The 18,782-nt window shown below is 60.7% G+C and overlaps 8 protein-coding genes across 8 annotated transcripts; 3 read left to right on the forward strand and 5 right to left on the reverse strand.

The window, feature by feature from the left end:
• Nucleotides 1-1,098: 1,098 nt before the first annotated feature.
• Nucleotides 1,099-2,370, forward strand: VTJ83DRAFT_432 (uncharacterized protein; the record flags this gene model as incomplete). Its single annotated transcript, XM_071010796.1, has 6 exons — nucleotides 1,099-1,239; nucleotides 1,310-1,458; nucleotides 1,529-1,585; nucleotides 1,648-1,791; nucleotides 1,848-2,273; nucleotides 2,340-2,370. 6 exons carry the CDS (start codon nucleotides 1,099-1,101, stop codon nucleotides 2,368-2,370), a joined length of 948 nt encoding a protein of 315 aa, XP_070869785.1.
• A 1,927-nt stretch (nucleotides 2,371-4,297) lies between these two features.
• Nucleotides 4,298-5,326, reverse strand: VTJ83DRAFT_433 (uncharacterized protein; the record flags this gene model as incomplete). The annotated part of the gene is made up of 3 exons (XM_071010807.1): nucleotides 4,298-4,541; nucleotides 4,642-4,726; nucleotides 5,014-5,326. The coding sequence occupies 3 exons, from the start codon at nucleotides 5,324-5,326 to the stop codon at nucleotides 4,298-4,300; spliced, it is 642 nt and encodes a 213-aa protein (XP_070869786.1).
• An 862-nt stretch (nucleotides 5,327-6,188) lies between these two features.
• On the reverse strand, nucleotides 6,189-7,470 carry VTJ83DRAFT_434 (uncharacterized protein; the record flags this gene model as incomplete). Its single annotated transcript, XM_071010818.1, has 2 exons — nucleotides 6,189-7,122; nucleotides 7,274-7,470. The coding sequence occupies 2 exons, from the start codon at nucleotides 7,468-7,470 to the stop codon at nucleotides 6,189-6,191; spliced, it is 1,131 nt and encodes a 376-aa protein (XP_070869787.1).
• Nucleotides 7,471-9,542: 2,072 nt separating this feature from the next.
• VTJ83DRAFT_435 (uncharacterized protein) lies at nucleotides 9,543-10,457 on the forward strand (the record flags this gene model as incomplete). Its single annotated transcript, XM_071010829.1, has 4 exons — nucleotides 9,543-9,563; nucleotides 9,665-9,750; nucleotides 9,830-9,982; nucleotides 10,067-10,457. 4 exons carry the CDS (start codon nucleotides 9,543-9,545, stop codon nucleotides 10,455-10,457), a joined length of 651 nt encoding a protein of 216 aa, XP_070869788.1.
• Nucleotides 10,458-11,289: 832 nt separating this feature from the next.
• Nucleotides 11,290-13,005, reverse strand: VTJ83DRAFT_436 (uncharacterized protein; the record flags this gene model as incomplete). The annotated part of the gene is made up of 2 exons (XM_071010840.1): nucleotides 11,290-12,276; nucleotides 12,355-13,005. The coding sequence occupies 2 exons, from the start codon at nucleotides 13,003-13,005 to the stop codon at nucleotides 11,290-11,292; spliced, it is 1,638 nt and encodes a 545-aa protein (XP_070869789.1).
• An 851-nt stretch (nucleotides 13,006-13,856) lies between these two features.
• Nucleotides 13,857-15,097, reverse strand: VTJ83DRAFT_437 (uncharacterized protein; the record flags this gene model as incomplete). The annotated part of the gene is made up of 3 exons (XM_071010851.1): nucleotides 13,857-14,433; nucleotides 14,733-14,865; nucleotides 14,989-15,097. 3 exons carry the CDS (start codon nucleotides 15,095-15,097, stop codon nucleotides 13,857-13,859), a joined length of 819 nt encoding a protein of 272 aa, XP_070869790.1.
• Nucleotides 15,098-16,380: 1,283 nt separating this feature from the next.
• On the forward strand, nucleotides 16,381-16,894 carry VTJ83DRAFT_438 (uncharacterized protein; the record flags this gene model as incomplete). The annotated part of the gene is made up of 3 exons (XM_071010862.1): nucleotides 16,381-16,395; nucleotides 16,584-16,729; nucleotides 16,810-16,894. The coding sequence occupies 3 exons, from the start codon at nucleotides 16,381-16,383 to the stop codon at nucleotides 16,892-16,894; spliced, it is 246 nt and encodes an 81-aa protein (XP_070869791.1).
• A 440-nt stretch (nucleotides 16,895-17,334) lies between these two features.
• VTJ83DRAFT_439 (uncharacterized protein) lies at nucleotides 17,335-18,767 on the reverse strand (the record flags this gene model as incomplete). Its single annotated transcript, XM_071010873.1, has 4 exons — nucleotides 17,335-17,514; nucleotides 17,614-18,002; nucleotides 18,081-18,496; nucleotides 18,568-18,767. 4 exons carry the CDS (start codon nucleotides 18,765-18,767, stop codon nucleotides 17,335-17,337), a joined length of 1,185 nt encoding a protein of 394 aa, XP_070869792.1.
• Between the last annotated feature and the right edge of the window lie 15 nt (nucleotides 18,768-18,782).

The following is an 18,782-nucleotide window of genomic DNA, read 5'->3' on the forward strand; positions in this document are numbered from 1 at the left end:
AGTTGGACGAGGTGGGTGCCCCGGAGGACCTAAGGCAGGCTCTTGCCGTTGAGCAACCTTGCTTGGCCTGCGCCGCGGTTGCAACGTCAAACATTTTTAACTTAAAGCCGGGCGCGGCCCCTGACCACGCCCCCCCTGCTAGCCCGCTCCCGACCAAACCAAGCAGAAGAGAGAAAGGCGCGTCGGCGTAGTCGGCCGATAGGAGAGGGGGAAACGCCTTCGAACCGCAATTTCAATTGCTGGCAACGGCATTCGACTCGTCGACTCGTCTCTTGGGTCATACTCATCATAGACCGGATCCATAGCTCCGCGACTCGACGTACGCTTGGTCTTGTCCCATATAACGCGCGTACCAGCCACACTCTGCTCCCGTCCGGCGACTGCCATCTCCCTACTCCAGTGTCCAGCCAGGCCCACATCAAACCCGACCACAACCTACGACTTTCCCACGATTACGGCTCTTCGGCTGACCGTTGTTTTAACGTCTGCCCTCTTCATCACACACGTCCAACGAACGCCTCACGAGGCCATTCGCAGGTTCCTAGACCAACTCACCCCATATAAGCGACTCTGCTACCCATCTCTCGAGTTCGTTTTGCCACCCCCCCCTTTAGTCCGTCTTTGTCACACTGCCACTTCTCTTCTTCCCATCCTCACCTCAACTTTCGCATCGGCTGCCTCTCTCACTTGTCGGCATTCCCACCCTCCCTTCCCCCAAGAGGGTTGCCGTTGGACACACACACACACACACACACACACACACACACAGAGAGAGAGAGAGAGAGAGAGAGAGAGAGAGAAAGAGAGGTTTCAGTTATTGATCTCTTGCATGGCTTCGTTCCTTCATACCCATACCTCTTGCCCATCTAAAGCTTCTCTTTTTGTTTCGTTCCCAGTCATGACACACAAGTGCTGACCAAGTCCGATAGCGGTTGGCCGTCGCTCATCTCGCACACCCACAGGCCGTCGTTCATTTCAACGACGGCAGCCGGCACCCTGGCTCATCCCAACGTGTGTTTGCCGCTTGTTTACAGACTGCCGTGAATCACAGGCCGTCTGGGACCATTGCGTTGAGACTCGATCTAACCGGTGTCATAGATGGATAATCGGCGAATCATGCCGTCGCATAGTGCTGATGAAGGGGGACCGCCACAGGTGGCCTATCAAGAGGTGTACCCTGAAAATGGGCGCTGGTACGGCACCTTCAAGAAGGGGAAGTACATGTTCCCTATTGACGAGGTTCGTCTCCTCCATGACCCCCTGCCGCGCTAGCGCTGGCCCCGGCGGCACGCTGACGATTTCCATCTAGACCGAGCTCGAGAGGCTAGATGTCTTTCACAAGATTTTCCTCGTCGCTCGCAAAAACGCCATGTTCACCGCCCCCGTGCCAGAACCAGACACCTTAAAGACGCTGGATGTGGGCTGTGGCACGGGCATTTGGTCGATTCACATGTCGGAGTGAGTCTCTGCGTTCTGGACGCTGTCGCCGCGCGCCCCGATAGTTCTAACCCCGCGGGTCCATGGACAGGAAATATCCCGGCGGCGACCACTGGGGCATCGACCTGAACTGGATCCAGCCTGAATAGTCTGTCCCCTTGCCTTCACGCGTCGCATCCTCCGGGGCAGTGGTTGCTAATATCCTGACAGCATCCCGGCCAATGTGCACTTTATTCAGAAGGACATCGAGGACAAGTGGCAGGATCTCGAACCAGGGACCTGGGACCTGGTTCATATGCGCACCCTCAACGGCAGCATCTCCAACTGGACCAGGGTATACTCTGAGGTCTTTCGGTGAGCATCCGCTCCGTTCTCGTCATCCTAGCCAGGCTCTTGCTGACAGGCCGCAGGCATCTCAAACCACACACGGGGTGGTTTGAGCAGGTCGAGATCGATTGGACCTTCCGCTGTGACGATGGCACATTGCCCGAGGATTCCTACGCCAACAAGTGGGCCGACGAACTCTTGGACGCCATGGACAGCTTTGGACGTCCCATGCGCCTGGATAGCAACCTGGTCAAGCAACGGCTACAGCAAGCCGGCTTCGTCGACGTCAAGGAGGAAGTGGTCCGCCTGCCCGTCAACAGATGGGTGTCTGATCCCCACGAGAGAGACATTGGCCGATGGTTCAACCTGGGATTGCGCCAGTCTCTGCACCCTCTCGCGCTGGGCCCGTTGTTCCGAAATCAGGTGCGAACTGCAGGCGAGGTTGCCGACCTGGTCCACAAGGTCAAGATGGAACTGTGGCCCACGACCGTGCATGCTTACTGCACCTTGTACGTATTACCCACATGCCGTGCGCCGGCCTTCGACGGGGCTTTGCTGACTTGATCACCGCCTAGACATACCTTCACGGCCAGAAAGCCACGGTAAGTGTGACTCGTCGCGGTACACTCACGCAGCCGACAGTCCGCAGCGACCTTGCACCGTTTTTGATGTCGTTCTGGCATTGTGTCCGGAGCGGCGTTTCCTCCATTTCCGCACGCATTCGGGCCGTCTTTGGCGTTTCTCATGCACACCACCTGCCAGCCTCGTGACATGTCTGACCTGTCTCCGTGGTAGCGTCGACGACAAGGTGTCTCAACAGCCAACCCGTTCCCCTCCCCGGCCAACATCGTCGCCTATCCCGCACCCTCAGGCCTTACCTCAACAGCCTCAACTCGAACCGCAACAACGAAAACCCGTGCGAGCTCCAGACCCGCACAGAGGTGGTGGTTCTAATGCTTCCCGCGCTACCCACCTGTCTTCAATTGCAGAGAGGCTTGAGCAAACTTGATGGCACGCAGCTTATCGTCCCGGCTGTGGTTGCCTAACGGTTTCCTTGCGACTTTGCCCAGCACATACCGTGTGTGGGGAGGCCAGCGACGGAGGGTTGGTTGGTTGGTTGGGTTGAGAGCTTGGATGCTATCCCAAAGACATGCAGGCGGGCGCTTCGCTGAGGCCCTGCGGGAGGAAAGGGGGCCGCGAGATGGACCGGCGGCCATTCCAAACAGGCAGGACCGAGCCGACAACCCTATCGGTTGGTGACCGGAAAGGAGGTGGTGATGGGGATGCTGGCGGGTGGCAGTGGCGGTGGCGGCGGCGGTGGCAGGTTGATATCAGATGGGACAGCAACGGAGCAGGGTGCGATTGAGAGGTTGAAGAGGAGGAAGCCAACGTGCGGGAGACATGGGCGTGAAGCCTGACATTGCGGGAAGCATCCGGCATGTGTCGACTGATGAGATGAACCTTGGCGTTGCTCATCTTGTGCTGTTCCTGTCGGGTATCATGGGAGAAACCTTGCCGGACCAGAGTCGGGCTGGATCGACGAGGCCTTGTACTTTCTTCTTCATTTCAATATGCATTATTTTTGCTGGGGGCTTTGCTGCCGGTGGTTACAGGGCAACGGGGTTGCGCTTTCGCGGCTCGGGTATCGCGTGAGTGCTTTCCATGGAGCAAGGGGATCGGGTACACAGAGCGGAGGGGACAAAAGATACGTGGGTAACGCGTTGGCTTCCTTCACGGCATGAAAAAAAGAAAAAGAAAAAACACCCAGGGAACACCCTCGTCCAGGGCGCCATGTATGGTTCGACATGTTGACACAAGGGGACCGAGAAACGTGATGGCATCCACTTCCAATGCGATCATGAATTGGTTGTAATGGTACAAAAAGTACAGGTAACGACAAAAGGAAATCAACAAGCTCAACGGCAGCACCCACCAACAGAGCGTCGCCGTCGAGGTAGCGTACGTAAGGAGATCTAGCGCGAACGCGGCACTCCACGAAGATGCCACCCAGGTCTATTCGTCGTGGAAGAATGATAAGGGAAACCCCTCTCCCTCCCTTCTCTACTTTTCCTCCTCTCTCTCTCTCTCTCCCTCTCGTGCCTTTTTTTGCCTCGTTTCCATGCGCCTTTCTCTTGTCTCCCCCCCGGCTGTCACCTAACGCCGAAAGGCAAAAAAAAAGAAAAAGGGGGACGAAGAGGTATGGTATTCTACCCTCCCCTTCATCACCAGGGCGCAATGTTTGTCACGCGCACATACGTCGGGACCAGACGATGTGTGTCGATTGCTTCCGTCCACCCGCAACGCCTCACGCCACGCGCCCTCGCCGTCTTCCAAAACACACGCAACCTCTTTTCCCCTCTCCCTTTCTCTCTCTCTCTCTCTCCCTCATGCACACACGCACGCCCTCTGTCTCACCCCATCGCCTTTGCCGCCGCCACGGACGGCGTCGGCTCTTCCGCCAAGGCAAGCAAGCGAGCAAGCCATGCAATCACGCCAGGCGGGTAGGCAGCTGGGTTGGACATGTCGGTTTCGTTTAGTGGTGCGCCGATTGAACCTCGCCGCGGTACCCGATAAGCTTGAAGCGGCCGATCATCTCGCCCACGGTGAAGAAGCCGAGGCACTCGGCGAGGAGGACGCCGCCGGCGACGAGCTGCGTCCTGGACAGGCTGCGGACCTGCTGCGGGTTGGCGGTCTGGGAGAGGCGGGCGATGAGGGCGGAGGGGTTCTGGAGCTGCTTCCACAGGTTCTGGAAGTAGGTTTGGAAGGTCGAGAGGGAACTGGAGCGTAGGTCTGATCAGCGGCCGAGGGTCTTCCCATTCCCACCGGGGGCGGGGCGGTTGTGTGAAGCATGGGGCCGGGAGGCAAAAATGGACTTACGGAGGAGACATGTTCTGGCCGCGGGCCACCAGCTTGGCCAGCTCCACGCCGACCTTGGAGTAGTAGACGACGGTGGGTGTTTGGCCTGGAAGAGGGGAGAAACACAGCCACGGTTAGCCATTGTCGATCCCCAGGACAGACAGACGATGCCTCACGACGACCCCGTAGAGCGTTTAGGGTTCCACGGCCGTCCCCCGCATCCCCCGGGACCGGCTCCCATCCGATCAACCCGCGGACAGCCGCGTACTACCCGTGCCGCCCGTCCAGCCACGCCGCCACCCAAGGGGCGGGGTCCCGGACGGGCGTCGTCGGGCCGAAGAAGTCCCAAACCAAGAAATTGTACAAACACCTAGGAATGGGGGGTTTCCTTACGCTCAATGAAAGCAATGAGCCTTCCGGTGCGGCCGCCCACCTTGCCCAGAGCATCGGCAGCGTTCTTGGCGGCGCTGGTGATGGCCGGGCCGGCGGCGGCGGAAACGCGCGACAGGCCCTGGGCGGCCTTGGCCGAGAACTCGGAGGCGGCGGCCTGCGCCTTGGTCGCCGTCTGCTTGGCGGCCTCGGCGGCCTTGTTGAGGGACTCCTTCGAAGGCGCGGACGACGACGAGGTGGACGAGGATTCGAAGCGGACGAGCATGCGGCGGCCCGTCGAGAGGGCAGATCGCCTGGTGGCAAGGGCGAAGGACATCTTGTTGGTGGTTTCGGTGGGGGGAGGGGGGCGGGCGGTGGTAGTGGTGGTGGTGGTGGTGGTGGGAGGAGGAGTTGACGTCGGTTGGGTTGGGTTGGCGAGAATCAGGTGTCTTCTCGTCTCGGTTTTCGTGTATTTTTTGGTTGTTTTATGGCTCCCCGTAGATCTCCCGGCGGACGGCGCGGAAGAGGGTCAAAAAGAGAGGACGGAGCGGCGCAAGTTGCGGGATGGGAGCGGCCGGTGGGAAGTCGGACGCGGGGGGGGAGGGACGAAGGGAACGATATCGCGCATTCAAGACGGGACACGACGGAGCCGGAGATCAGAGGGAAAAATTGGCAGCCCAAAAACTCGGGAGATTTCGCCGGCGGTTGGCTCCGGTCAGGGCTCGGCACGGGTCGGGCCAATCATGGGGTCGAATTGGAACGGTGTGGGGCTTCCCACCACCGAAGGCCTGTAACGGTAACGTAAGAGGCGTTTTCGGGACTCATGCCTCCATACTTCGTAACTATTAGTAACTCAGGTACCTTCTACAAGCATCGCTGCAAGTGCTGTCTTTTCGCAAGGCTTCCCGTTCAAGAAACAATGTCAACAACATACATTGGGTCAGTTACGCAGAGCTGGAGGTTCACTTAGGTGCAAATTCCTTCATTCGATCGACGATGTCCATGCTTTGGGAATTCATGAATCGGGTTTATGGGCACGACATGCTCCAAACTCTAGCGCGGGCAATGCCAATGACAAAAAGAAAAAGAAAGAAAAAAGAAAAAAAAAAAACATGCTGGAAAACAAACAAATACACATCCATCCATCCATCCGTTCCATCCGTACATGCTACACCTTCCACCGCCTAACTACTGCGAAGCTAATCCAGATTCTGAATCTGCACCTTGATGGCGCCCGTCTTGGGGTCCGACGCCGTCTCGAACGCCTTGATAGCCTCCTCCAAGGGGAACCGGTGCGTCACGAGGCGCGACAGGTCGATGATGCCGTTCTGGACGAGGCGGATGGCGCGAGGCCACGTGTTGGAGTAGCGGTACTGGAACTGGAGGTCGACCTCGCGCACGCTGGCCCTCATGAAGGGGATGCGGATCTCGTTCTTGCCCACGCCAATGACAAAGACCTTGCCGCCAAACTTGACGGCCCAGATGGACGCCGCGATGCTGCTCTCGACGCCCGTGCACTCGAGGGCCAGGGCGGGCTCGACGCCGCCAAACTTGGCGACGATGGCCTTGGCCTCGTCCTCGGCCGACAGGCCCGGCTCGACCTTGTGCGTCACCACCTGCGGGTGCAGCTCCTGGGCGAAGCGCAGGCGGCCCTCGTCGATGTCGGTGATGACGATGGGGCAGGCGCCGGCGGCGCGCGCGCAGAGCATGGTGATGAGGCCGATGGGGCCGGCGCCGCAGACGAGGACCGGGTCGCCGAGCCGGAGCTCGGCCCGGTGCAGGCCCGCGAGCGCCACCGACAGCGGCTCGAGCATGGCGCCCATCTCCCACGGCATGTCGCCAATCTTGTGGCACCACACGGCCGGGTGGTTGACGTAGCGCCGGAGGAGGCCCGGGACGGGCGGCGTCGAGAGGAAGTCGACCGACTCGCACCCGTTGTACCGGCCCGTCAGGCACGGCTCGCAGGCGTTGCAGATGACCTGCGGCTCGATGGCCACGCGGTCGCCGACCTTGAGGGTGGTGACGCTGGGGTGCACGGCGATCACCTCGCCGGCCGACTCGTGGCCGAGGACGTGGTCGCCGTGGACGATCATGGGGCCGATGCAGCCATGCTTCCAGAAGTGAATGTCGGACCTGGTACCGGGGGGGTGGAAGGAGGGGTATTTCAAGGTGGGTTATTAGTGAGCCGGGCGGGTTTGCGCGTGTGAAGACCCGTTGGGGGAAAGGCTGGTGGTGGTGGTGGTGGTGGTGGTGGTGGTGGTGGTGGTGGCATTCCAGGACTCACCCGCAGATGCCCGTGCTCCTGACGGCAACGGTAACCTGGCCCTCACGGAGCTCCTCAACCGCCTGGACGCTCTCGAGCGACGGCGCCGTCTCGCCTACCCACAGGTCATGCTTGGGGTTGGTGAAGACGCCAATGTTGGGCTTGGTCGCCTTGACGGCGACGTGGCTGCCGTTGGTGTCGCTAGTCGCGCCGACCATCGTGTCCAGGATTTGCGAGGTGAGCAGGAAGGCGAAGACGGGGAGCGCGCCCGGCGGGGAGGAGATGGCGAGAGAGGTAGAGGGAGACGAGGATGCAATTCAAAGAGAGAGCACCGCAGGGGGGGAGGAGGAGCGCGGGGTAGTGGGGGAGGGGGGAGGGGGGGGGGGTTTCGTCTTATACATTCTCGACGCTCTCTGCATTTTTCTTACCCCCCCCCCGTGCTTCGGAGAGCCCGGCTCTCTGATGCTTGCTTCTGCGGGTTCCGCCGGTGTGATGAAGAGCCAGCCAGCCAGCCAGCCAGCCATCCAGGTCTGGGCTCCGTGTTGGCCTGGACATACAGCAGTGCTACGACAGACAGCCCTTCCCGTTCTCAGTAACCCGACGTTGGATAGATTCACGCGACGCCTCCACTTCCATCCCCCACATCCCACATTCCCACTCTGCCTTGCCCAACGTAGCTCCAAGGTGACATCCAATGGGGCCTCTGACGGGCTTCGGCGTCGACCCGGATGGAACGGCTAGACGCGCGGCTTCGTCTTTGGGTCGCAGGCGGGCCGGTCTGGGAGGAGGAGCGTGCCGATCAATCCCACCACCGACAACCCGATATTGGAAGCCGAGAAGCTCAAAGCGTCCGTGCCGAAGATTTCACGGGGTATTTCTGGGAGTTTTACGAAACCCCGAAGACCGGCGGCGGGGAAGGGGAGGGAAGATTGCGCATACCGTGGTCACGGTCGATTCTACCTTGGTTGGGGGAGCTGATCATCTTCCCCTCCTCTCTCTCTCTCTCTCTTCCTCTCTTGCTCTCTCCCGCCGCCGCGTGCCATGTCGTGGGGTTGGGGCACCAGGGACAAGCTTCGATCGGCAATTGGAGCCTCGCCGCGCGGGCGCTAGCTCGCTGTCGCTGCATGCGCGCCAATCATTCGGCACCTAGAACAAAAGGCCGCATGCGCGCTGGGTTGAGCAGCCGAGGGGACCTGGGCCTCGCATGGATCCTCCCCACGGCGAACACGGCGTTTGCTTGCGTAGCTGTTGTGCTCTGTCCTGCTGTCCTGTCGGGGTGGCAGGACGGGAGGGGGGGTGACAAGGGAGGTGAAGAAGCACACCTAGCGACACCTGGCCCCGCGTTGGCCTGTAGTTCGGGCAGGATGCGCACGATGTGAGCTCTGTTCCTAGTGCAATCAACCAGCTTCCAGTCGGCAGTTTTGCCGTTGACGGATCTCCATGCATGAAATTGCTGTCAAAAGAGGGCTGCGTATGTACATAATAGAGTGACAATTGGACGATGGCATTTCGAAAAAAGGCGGAAGACCAGGCCCCGGGGCCGCGGCGGAAAAAAACGGATAATTCCGCTCAGGATACAACCACGCAGCGGCGATCCTTTGGTCCGTCGTTGGACGGGCTCGGCCTGCGCCGTGGCGTGCTGTTAGAGCGAGCGATCCAGGGTTTCCGGAAGAAAAGGGCGGTGCATGGTGCCCCGGCGACAAGACACCACGCCGTCCCGATGTTTCGTTCGGGGTCCGGCCTGACTGCTCGTCTGGCCCCGCGAGTGCAGCACAACAAGGGTTAGGGTTGCTGTTGCCGGCGTGGGTTGGGTTGTCGCAGCCAGCATGTGATGGCCAAGACATGGGGGCTTGGCTTGGCTGGAAAGGGGCGCACGGGCCACGCCACACCTGCTACGGCTCGGGTCTTGCCTTGCGGGCGGGTCGGGTCAGCCCTGATCGATGACGTTGTCGCCTGCGTGGTGTGTGTGGGCATCCCTGTCGCCAAACCACCTGTGCCTCTCAGCTTGCCTGGCCTCAGCGTGCTTGCCTTTCTTGCCTTACTCGCATCGTTGCGGTCCAGGCCTCCAAGCATTGGTTTCCACTCCACGTCATCCGCTGTCCGAGCCCAAGCTCTCTTGTTTTTCAACCTTCTTCCCTCCCCATTCTTACCTACCTGACCTTTCCTAGCTTGCCCCCTTCGGCACACCACGACCCAACCCTCTCGCAACCCCTCGGGCCTCAACCAAGCAGCGGCGAACTACACCATCACCACGGCCCCTACGTCGTGACATCCAGCCATCTCGCCCACCATGACGCTCTACTACACCTTGGTATGCACCGCGCTCCCCATCTCGGCATCGGCCACGGCAGCACAAGACGTCTTGACGCCTCTCGTTTCCACGCCGGAACCCGACTGACCATGCACCTGCAGGTCTTCTTGCTTCTCGTAACAGAGATGGCGCTCTTCCTCCTTCTGATCCTCCCGCTTCCCTTCACCATGCGTCGGAAGGTGTTCACGTACGATGCCCCCCTCGTCACGATCCATGCTTTCTGCTGGTCCCCAGGCTAACCAACCACACCCGCCTCCTCCTCACAGCTTCATCTCGGAGAACCCCCTGGTCGCCAAGGTCCAGTACTGGCTCAAGATCACCTTTGTCTTCATCTTGATCCTCTTTGTCGACTCGGTCAATCGTGTCTACCGCGTCCAACTTGAGCTGGCAGCCGCGTCGGAGGCCACGGGCACCACCGCGTACGTTTCTCATCCACAAAAAAAAAAAAAAAAAAAAAAAAAGACCAAAGAAGCAAAAGAATGCCCGCTGACCACGCCGAGCAGAAACGCCATCCACGGCCACGAGCGCCTCGAGGTCCAGGCCCGCAAGTTCTACTCGCAGCGCAACATGTACCTCTGCGGCTTCACCCTCTTCCTCTCGCTCATCCTCAACCGCACCTACACCATGATCCTCGAGGTGCTCCGCCTCGAGGAGAGGCTGAAGCAGTACGAGGGCACCGGATCCGCCGGCAGCCCGGCCTCCGGCAAGAAGAAGCCCGCCGGTGACCTCGAGGCCGAAGTCGCCCGCCTCCGCGCCGAGCTCGACCGCCGCGACCGCGACCTCGACACCCTCAAGAAGCAGGCCCAGGGCTTGCACAAGGAGTACGATAGCCTGGCGGACAAGTACGAGAGCACCCAGAAGACGTCCAAGGACGACTCGAGGAAGACCAAGTAAAGACGACGGCCATGATAATCCCGGCGTTTGGGACGAGCTGGGTGTCCCGGCTCGTCGGGAGGGGCCGTCCCTGGATGCCCCTCCGCCAGGGGTGGACGGGGATGATGACGACGATGTGCTGGATCGGTCGGATGGCCCAAGGCCTCGCAAGCGGTCCCGGTTGCTTGAGGAGGCTTGGTCTCACCGGTTTTGTCGCCGCAAGCTTGGTGAGAAAAGGTGGTGGTAGCTACGGGATTGAGGGAGGAGGCCCCGTATGCTATCGACCCTGTTGGGACGTGGTGGCATTGTATGCCGTGTCACGAACCGAGTTAGAGGAGGTGGCGTAGGAATGGGCATGGTCGTGTCAGAAAAGAAAAGCTTTCATGTGTGTTTCTTCGCCGTGCCGCATAGAGAAGTGAGTTATCACGGCAGCAATTACGGCCAAGATTTGCCAGCCAGCATGGATGGATCGGGTACTACGGCCTTCCTACATCAGAACCCGTCGGCGGTATCGAGCTGGAGCACCACCAAGCGAAAGGCTCTTCGTCACGGCGATCTGTCCGATCCGAAGTGTGCACCTTGAAGTATATATTGCCTGCGAAGGATTCCTTATTCTATGATGTCTGCCTGACCGGTTCAGGAACAAGAACCCAACCGGGCACCGGCCCGCCGTCGCCCGGTTGACTCTATCCACATATATAAGAAAAAAGGCCAACCGGCTCCCCATCCTCCAGCCCAGAACGCCAACCCAACCAACCAACCGTATAGAAACTGTAACTGTAAACCATATCCCAAACCGTAATAATAATACAGCTTCCCCCTGTCCAGAAAGAGAAACAAAAAACGAAAAAAATCAAAACATATCGTACAAATCCGGGAACAAAATCCCGTTCGCCATGGCCAACACCTCCCTCGTCTCGTCCTCGTACGCGTCCTCCTCATCCCACGGCACCAGCCCCATGGCCCGCAGCCCGTCGTCCCCTCCGCCAGCGTCGCCTACCTCGGTAGGACCGGCGCGCAACGGGTGGGAGGACTCGCCCCCGCCGCCCAGGCCTCCCAGGGCCGGCAGCTGCGAAAACAAGGAGGTGGAGGACGACGACGACGACGACGACGAGCAGGAGAAGGAGGCGGAGGGGAACGGCAAGAACGACGAGGCCAGGGCCGGGCCGGCGGCGCTGCTCCCCCGCCGGCTCGGCGCGGCGATGACGCTGCGCCGGTGGCTGCCGCCGCCGCCAAAGTCCGGGCCCGGGGTGCCCGCCAGGAAGGACTTGCGCTGGCGGGCGAGGTAGAGAGCGTTGGTTTGCGTGAGGGGGCAGGCGGGGAGGTACATGTGCGTGTACGCGCCGTCGCGGGCGTCGTGGGTCTTGCTGCTGCTGCTGCTGTTGTCGCTGCTGCTGCTCGACGAGACGGAGTGGATGAGGTCCGGGTGCCACACGAGGTAGTCGCCCGGCTCCAAGCGCGGCACGGAGACCATGCTGCGGGCGAGGTCGAGGTGCGGGTGGAGCGAGGGGCTGATGTCTTGGGCGTAGCTGGGCAGGGCGCCGTGGAGGATGGAGTCTTGGGGGCGGTTGAGGGTCCATTCGTCGGGGGAGGCGGCGCCGGAGCCGTCGTCATTGTCGGAGGAAGAGGAAGAGCAGGGACGCGCAGAAGAAGAAGAAGGAGAAAAGAAGGGCCTCAAGAGGAAATACGCCGTGGCGTGCCTCGGGAGCGGGCAGACCTTCACCGAGCCCGGGCCCGGCGGGATGGGTTGGAGGGCGAGCCAGCCCTGGAACATGCGGAAGATGGAGCAGGCCGAGGCTTTGTGGTAGAGATCGCTGGTAACGCCGAGGCGGGTGCTGCTCTGTCTCATCGCTCCATGTTAGCGGGCGCATCTCGAACCCCGGGTCTCTCGGTCGGTGTAAAGCAGACTCTGGCCTACCTCCCACGGGTCGTACTCCTCCCACCTCCCCTGCCAAATCTTCTTGTACGTCCCTGCTCTTCCGTACCCGTCCGGCTCCCACCTCTCCACGCTCCCGCCATCGACGTGCGCGCATGGGCTCGCCTCGAGCCCGGTGGCCTCCCGGGTTCCCATGCGGTCGGCGTACGTGATGGGAAACTCGGTCGTGACCCTCGCGCGGGGATCCGCCGAGCGCCACGCGCCGCTCATGACAAACTTCTGCGCGGCCAGGACGTTGGGGTGCGCCCGGGCTTGCACCTGCGCGGCGCTCCAGAAGATATCCTGGGGCGGCGGCTGGGCGCCGGGAAACACCTGGCTCGCGTAGCCGTGCGCCTCCCTCGCCCATGCGAGCGCCGTCTCCCGCGGGACGACGCCGCGGAGAACGCCAACGCCTCGCTCCCGGAGGCGGTTCAGAAAGGGTTCGGCGTGCTGGGGGTTGGCGGCGTCGGCGAAGGCCATGACGGGTATGGCCTCGGGCCCGAGGGCCGACACTCGATCGATCTCTTCCGGGAGGGCTCGCAGGAGGCGGTGGAAGGAGGAGGTCAGGGCCGCTTCGGTGCCGGCGACGATGCTCTCCTTGAGAGCGGCGAAACGGGAGGTGAGCTGGATAGGGCCCGGCCAAGGGCCCGGCATCGGGGCCGCCGCCGGCTCAACCCTTTTGGCGGGGAATGCTGGATCGACCATCACTGGCACAATCAAGGGATGCCTTACTGAGACGGCCATGGTATCCTGCCAGTGACGACATAGCAGGAGGGGGGAGGAAACCAAAAGAAAAGGAGATTATGCAGCAGCACGAGACGGGCGAGCTTGCGGGAAGAAAAATGCCATGCTGGACAGGTTCAAGGGGGAGAGGGCTCTGAGAAATGACGAGATTGCGGGCCGCGGGTTCGGGAATTATACCCGTCGTTGAATTCTCCATGGAGAGCGTATTACAATATTGGCGAGCATCAACAAAACACATGCATCAGATCGGACAGACACAAACAGACAGACAGACAGACAGACAGCGTGGCCGTGCTGCACGCCGTAGGGGAGATGCGGCTTGCGTGCCCGGTGTAAGTGGATGTAAGTGGTTTAGTTGGGTCGGTATGGACAGGGGCACGTCGCCGCAGACACGGGCCGTCTCGCCGGACAGGGCCAACCTGGGAGCCGGAGAATAAGCGTGGGCGGCCACACCAATCGGGGAGTTTCAGCAACCAGAAATCCAAGGGCGGAACCGTAAATGAGTGTTACGCACTGCGCTTCGAGAAACCACTTCGGTTATCTTTGCCTTGCCCTGGTGGCCGCGGCGTTGGCGCAGGGCTGATCACAACCCCCTGAAAACAAGAGCCGACGGGAAATGGAAAGGGGGGGGGGGGGGTGTGTGTGTGGTCCGGCCCGGCATGTTACTACTACGTAGACTGATCATTCCGTCCAGCCGTTGACGGCTCCGCTCCGGCAGACCCTCTCTGTCGTGTTACCAGGTTCATGGGAATCGCGGCTCATCATGCCTGTTGCTTGCCTCGTTTCGAGCGGCGGACGGCTGATCCGGCAGCGGGACCATCACCCGAAGCCTTCCTCTTCTCCTGCTTGCTGCCGGTGTCGATCTTTGCCGGCGGCTTCTGGGCCGGGGCCTCCTTGGCCGAGGGCACGCGGCTCTCTTCCGACGGCTTCCGCACCGTCTTATCAGCGTCGCCTTCTGGCTGCCGCATCAGGACGAATGCCACCCGCTCGACGTCGACGGCTCTCACGCCGAGGCGTTGGGCCAGCTTCCGGGCGCGGGCGTTCAGGTCGGCATACTCCTTGGCATTGTACTTGATGGGCGCCTTGACGCCGCCGCAGCAGAGCCAGTAGAAGGCTTCATCGGCGAAGAAGGCTACGTTGTCCGGGTCGTGCACGGCGAGAAGCAGAGAAGCGGTGGCCGGGCCGATGCCCTTGAGCTTCGCCAGCATATCGATGGTACCGGAAACATCCGCCTTGTTCCGGTAGTGGGCAATGGCCTCCTGGATCGTGTTCCTGACGGTGTCGGGGTCGTTGGACGACACCAATTTCATGAGGGTGGGCCTGAACTTGCCATGTCGGCTACGAGAGCGAAACGATAAAAACCCATCAGCCAAACGGCGTCATTCACGCTGGATCCTCCCTGGTCGCAGGATAGGCGAGGAGCGCTTGTCTAGCATAAGCGCGACGACGCAACTGCAGAATGCGGTTGACGGCGCCTCTTCGATCCGCGCGCCAAGACTTTCCCAGTCGAGGCAGGAGACAAGGTCGTGGGGGGGAGGGGGGGGGGGGGGGGGGGGGCGAGGTCAAGGGGGAACCATCGCACATCAGACACGCGAGACGAGAGAGAGAGAGAGGGGGGGGGGGGGGGGGGTACCTACAGTTTCCACTCGACCAGGGTCTTGACGTCGTCAAGCCCCATCACGGCGTCCGGGCTCGCTGGACCAAAGGTGTCCAGAGCAGTGCCGTAGCGATACTCGTCCAAGCGGGCCAGCGTCTGCTGGCCTGGTTTGGCTGTAGGGGCGAAAGAAAACAAGACATGATCAGAACGCTGCTTCACCAACCAAAGGACCAACGTTGGCAATGTCATGCGGAAGGTTCCTCATCAACGACATGCATTCCTTCTCTTGTACATACCACCCTTAGCTTCGGAGATTTCCGCCACACAGGCAGGATATCTCTCAAGGTATTCCCGAAACTCGCTGTCGGATATGGTATCCGGCGACGGGAGGGATGCGCTGACCATTTGGGCGGCTCTGTGGTGCTACCGGGCCGGGCTGACACTGCAGGAGAGCCGAGCCAGGGGCAGAGAAATGAGAGACACGAGATCCACGCAGATCCACTGAGCGGGTTTTTTTTGACGCGATGAGCAGGCTTGAAGGTTCGGGAGGACGCGCCGTTGATACGCCGAGAGGGTCCAGCCGGCGATGATGGCTTGTCTTTTTTTTTTTTCTTTTTGACGAGACGGGGAGCTGGGATAGAGGAAGCAGGTTCACGTCACGTCAAGGCAAGCGTTGCGTCCTGCTGTCTCGCTTCGTGTGGCCGGGTTGGGAAACGAAACGCCGTTCGCTTGGGACCGAGGGTGGCTCTGCCGAACTGAAGGCCCGGAAATGACGCCGACGAAACGCCAGCCAGGGGCACCGACCGATCCCTCAATCAGGGAGGTCCTCCTGTGTCAAGAAAGCCGTGTTTCGTGCTGTGGTGTCGAGTCGACGGGCTGCGACGGGCTGCTGCACGAAGCTCTCGGACAAGGCAATTGATGCGAAGACTCCGCCGTCTGGCGGCTCTGAAGACCCAGGGTTCCGTGGACGCCAGACCCGACACAGACGAGACACACAATGCAGACGATGCGGGCAACGGCGGGCAATGCGGGCAATGCGGACAAGGCGGCACGTCGGGGCGCGAGCGGCACGAGGCGCCTATGCGACAAGGCGGGATTTTAAAGCAGATGCCGACAGATTCTTCCTGGGCCAAAATCAAGAAGAGCCTGGGAATCCCAAAAGCAATGGAACATATGAAGATGGCGTGGGCAATGGCATGGACATGGAAGAGGCTGCATGAGCTTGACAAGCCCAAAGTGACGCAGTACAAAATGCAAGGCCGTTGCAACTGCTGCAACCTCATGAGGCGCTTTCTGTGGGATGTGGCAGTGGCGCTGTGCCTGGACTTGGGCGCTCTTGTTTTCCACGGGTCTGTTCCTGACCGGTGGACCCCCAAGCGAAAATGCTCAGGGCGGTGACACGGTGACAGCGTCCCACGGGCCGAGTGGTCTGTGCACGGCTCAGATTCTGCCGCTCCACTCCTGGCCCAACAGAGGAAGTGGGGGGCCCCTGCAGACCACTCACAAAGTCGCAAACTTTGGACCGCCCACTTTCTCTTGAGTCGCAAGCCGAGTGAGACCTGATTTGAGAAACGGAGCAGCCTCTTGCACTCTTGTTCGCCAGTGCGAGAAAGTGTGCGTGAAAGGGAAGACAGAAACAAAACGAGGAAGAAAAAGAAAAGAAAAAAAGACCAAAAAAATCAAGAACCATGGGCGGCGGTAACGTAAGTCTCCTTCCCGCTTGCATGGCTCGGCCACTCCGCTCCTCCGCCGCCGCGCTCCCGACTCTCCGGCAGCCGAGATGCCTGAAGTGCATCGCCGGTGGTCAACCGTGGACTGGATCGGTTCGGTCTTGGGAGGGAGATTGGGGAGATGGAAGGGTTGGGCTTTCGGTACTGACCACCTCCGACAGGGAGCCAAGGCTGCGCAGAAGCGCGCCCGGAACCAGCAGAAGAACGCCCCCAAGGCCGGCTCGCAGCTCAAGTCCAACGCCGCCGCCATGTCCATCATCTGCAACGTCTGCAAGCAGACCTTCCTCTCGACATCCCGCGAGCCTGTGTATGCTCTTTTTTTTTTTTTTTGTTGTTGTTGTTGCCCTTGCCGTTGGTCATGCCCACCCGTCTTACACTCTCTCGCAGGCTCACCCTCCACGCCGTCAACAAGCACAACTCGACCCTTCCCCAGTGCTTCCCCAACTTCAAGCCTGGCGAAGCCGCGAAATAAGCCCCCTGTCCCCCTTTGGATTCTATCACTCGGCGATGGTTGACTCTAGCCAACCCACCCATGTGCTGTCGAGTCGACACGAGCCACACGATTTACATACGAAGAGAAGAAGAGACCACGAGCGAGACGGAGAAGGGCGAGACGGGCGGCAGCGAACTCGGGTGATCTTGCGGTTTTGATACGGAACAAGGCGTAGACGGAGAGGCGTTGTGATTTATTTGACTTTCCAATGGGTCCTCTTTTCAGCGTTGACCTGACCCTCCCATGCATATCCGAATCGGACGGGGCCAGCCGTCGAGCCCGGCTCTGACTACCGTCCCCCCCCCCTTGTCTTTCTCTCCGACTTGCTTCCGAATCCCCCATGGCCTCACAGCACCCCAAACGCCACGCCAACAATTCCCGGGTATTCAACATCAACATGCCATCCTCAGGGGCTCCCCTTAATGTGCCTTGACTGCCGCAGGAGCAGGACCCCCCTGCAGGTCTCCCCTCACCCCCGTCGCCGTCGCCGTTGTCTTCTCTGCCAATCTCGCCTGCTCCTCCCTCACGCTCTTCAGAATTTCTGGATACCACCGCTCAGCCACATCCGGGTGACTCTTTACGCGATTCCTGAACGTAGCCTGTGACGTTGCGTATTTGTCAGTTCCATCGTGTCTGGTGCCCGGTGCCTGGGTTGGCAAAGGAAGGGTTGTTATCCTTCTTCTTCTTTTTCTTCTCACCTCTCCAAGCGTGGTGGCAACGCCGCCTTTCCGAAACGTAAACTCGACGTCGTCGATCCTCCCGCCGTTCTTCTCGGCCACCCTTCTCCTCTCCTCCCGCACGTGCCCCGGCACCTTGCCCACGCCGACCGTCTCGAGCTCGTCAAAGTCGGCATCCAGCCGCACGCCCTGGAAGAAGGGGATCGAGAACCTTGCGCCCTCGCCCGCGGCGGGGGAGAGGACCCGGTGGGTGGTGCTGACGCACACGCCTTGCGTCAGGGCTTCGAGGCCCTGCCCGATGGCGACGACGAGGGTGCCCGGGATGGGAGGGCAGTCGATCCACTCGCCGCGCATGTTTTGGACTTGCAGCCCGCGGTGAGGGGAGGCTTGGAGGAGGTACGAGGAGAGCACTTTTTTTTTTCGCAATAGGACGGTGTTAGCCGAGAGGGGCAAAGGTCCTGCAGGGAAAGGGGACGGGGAGAACGCACTGCTATCCTTATGGGGCCCAACGCCCTGCCTCGACTTGCCGTCCTCCCCCAGCTGACCAACATCCGGATACTTGACGATTTTGAGCTTGTGCTGCTGATCGGCATCAAAGTACTTGTTGAACGCGTCGCTCGGCAGCTCGATGGCCTCGGCGATCAGGCTGGTGAAGTAGATGGAAATCTCGCCCATCCGCTTCATGTAGTCGGTAAACACCTCGCGAAACCGCGGCAGCACCTCGGGCGATGGCCACTGGTTGGGGCCCAGCAGGTTGTAGTAGATGGGCGCTCCCGGCGGGGGCGCAGGGTGCTCTGTCGACAGGTCGATCTGCTCGCGGTGGTCGATGGCGCCGGCCGTGATCTCGGCGGAGAGACGGGAGTAGCCCAGGAAGGAGGGGGCGTTCTTCATCTCAATCTTGAGCCTGCGTCGAGGAGCGGAGGGTCAGCCCGAAGCCGGTGGGTGGGACATGCGCGCAGTCGCTGTTGTACTGACTTCTCTTCCTCGGGAATGTCAAAAAACCCCACGCCTTCCTCGATGACGCGCTGGAAGGTCTCGTCCGAGATGCCGACGTTCTTGAGGTAGAGAAAGCCTACTTCCATCAGAGCGAACCGGAGCTCCTTCAGGAACTGCGGCTTTGTCGCCGGGTCCTTGGCCAGCGAGAGGTCCAAGATGGGGATCGACGTGAACGACATATTGGCGGTTGCTAT

This window comes from Remersonia thermophila, chromosome 1 (assembly GCF_042764415.1).
Source record: "Remersonia thermophila strain ATCC 22073 chromosome 1, whole genome shotgun sequence".
Taxonomy (NCBI): domain Eukaryota; kingdom Fungi; phylum Ascomycota; class Sordariomycetes; order Sordariales; family Chaetomiaceae; genus Remersonia; species Remersonia thermophila.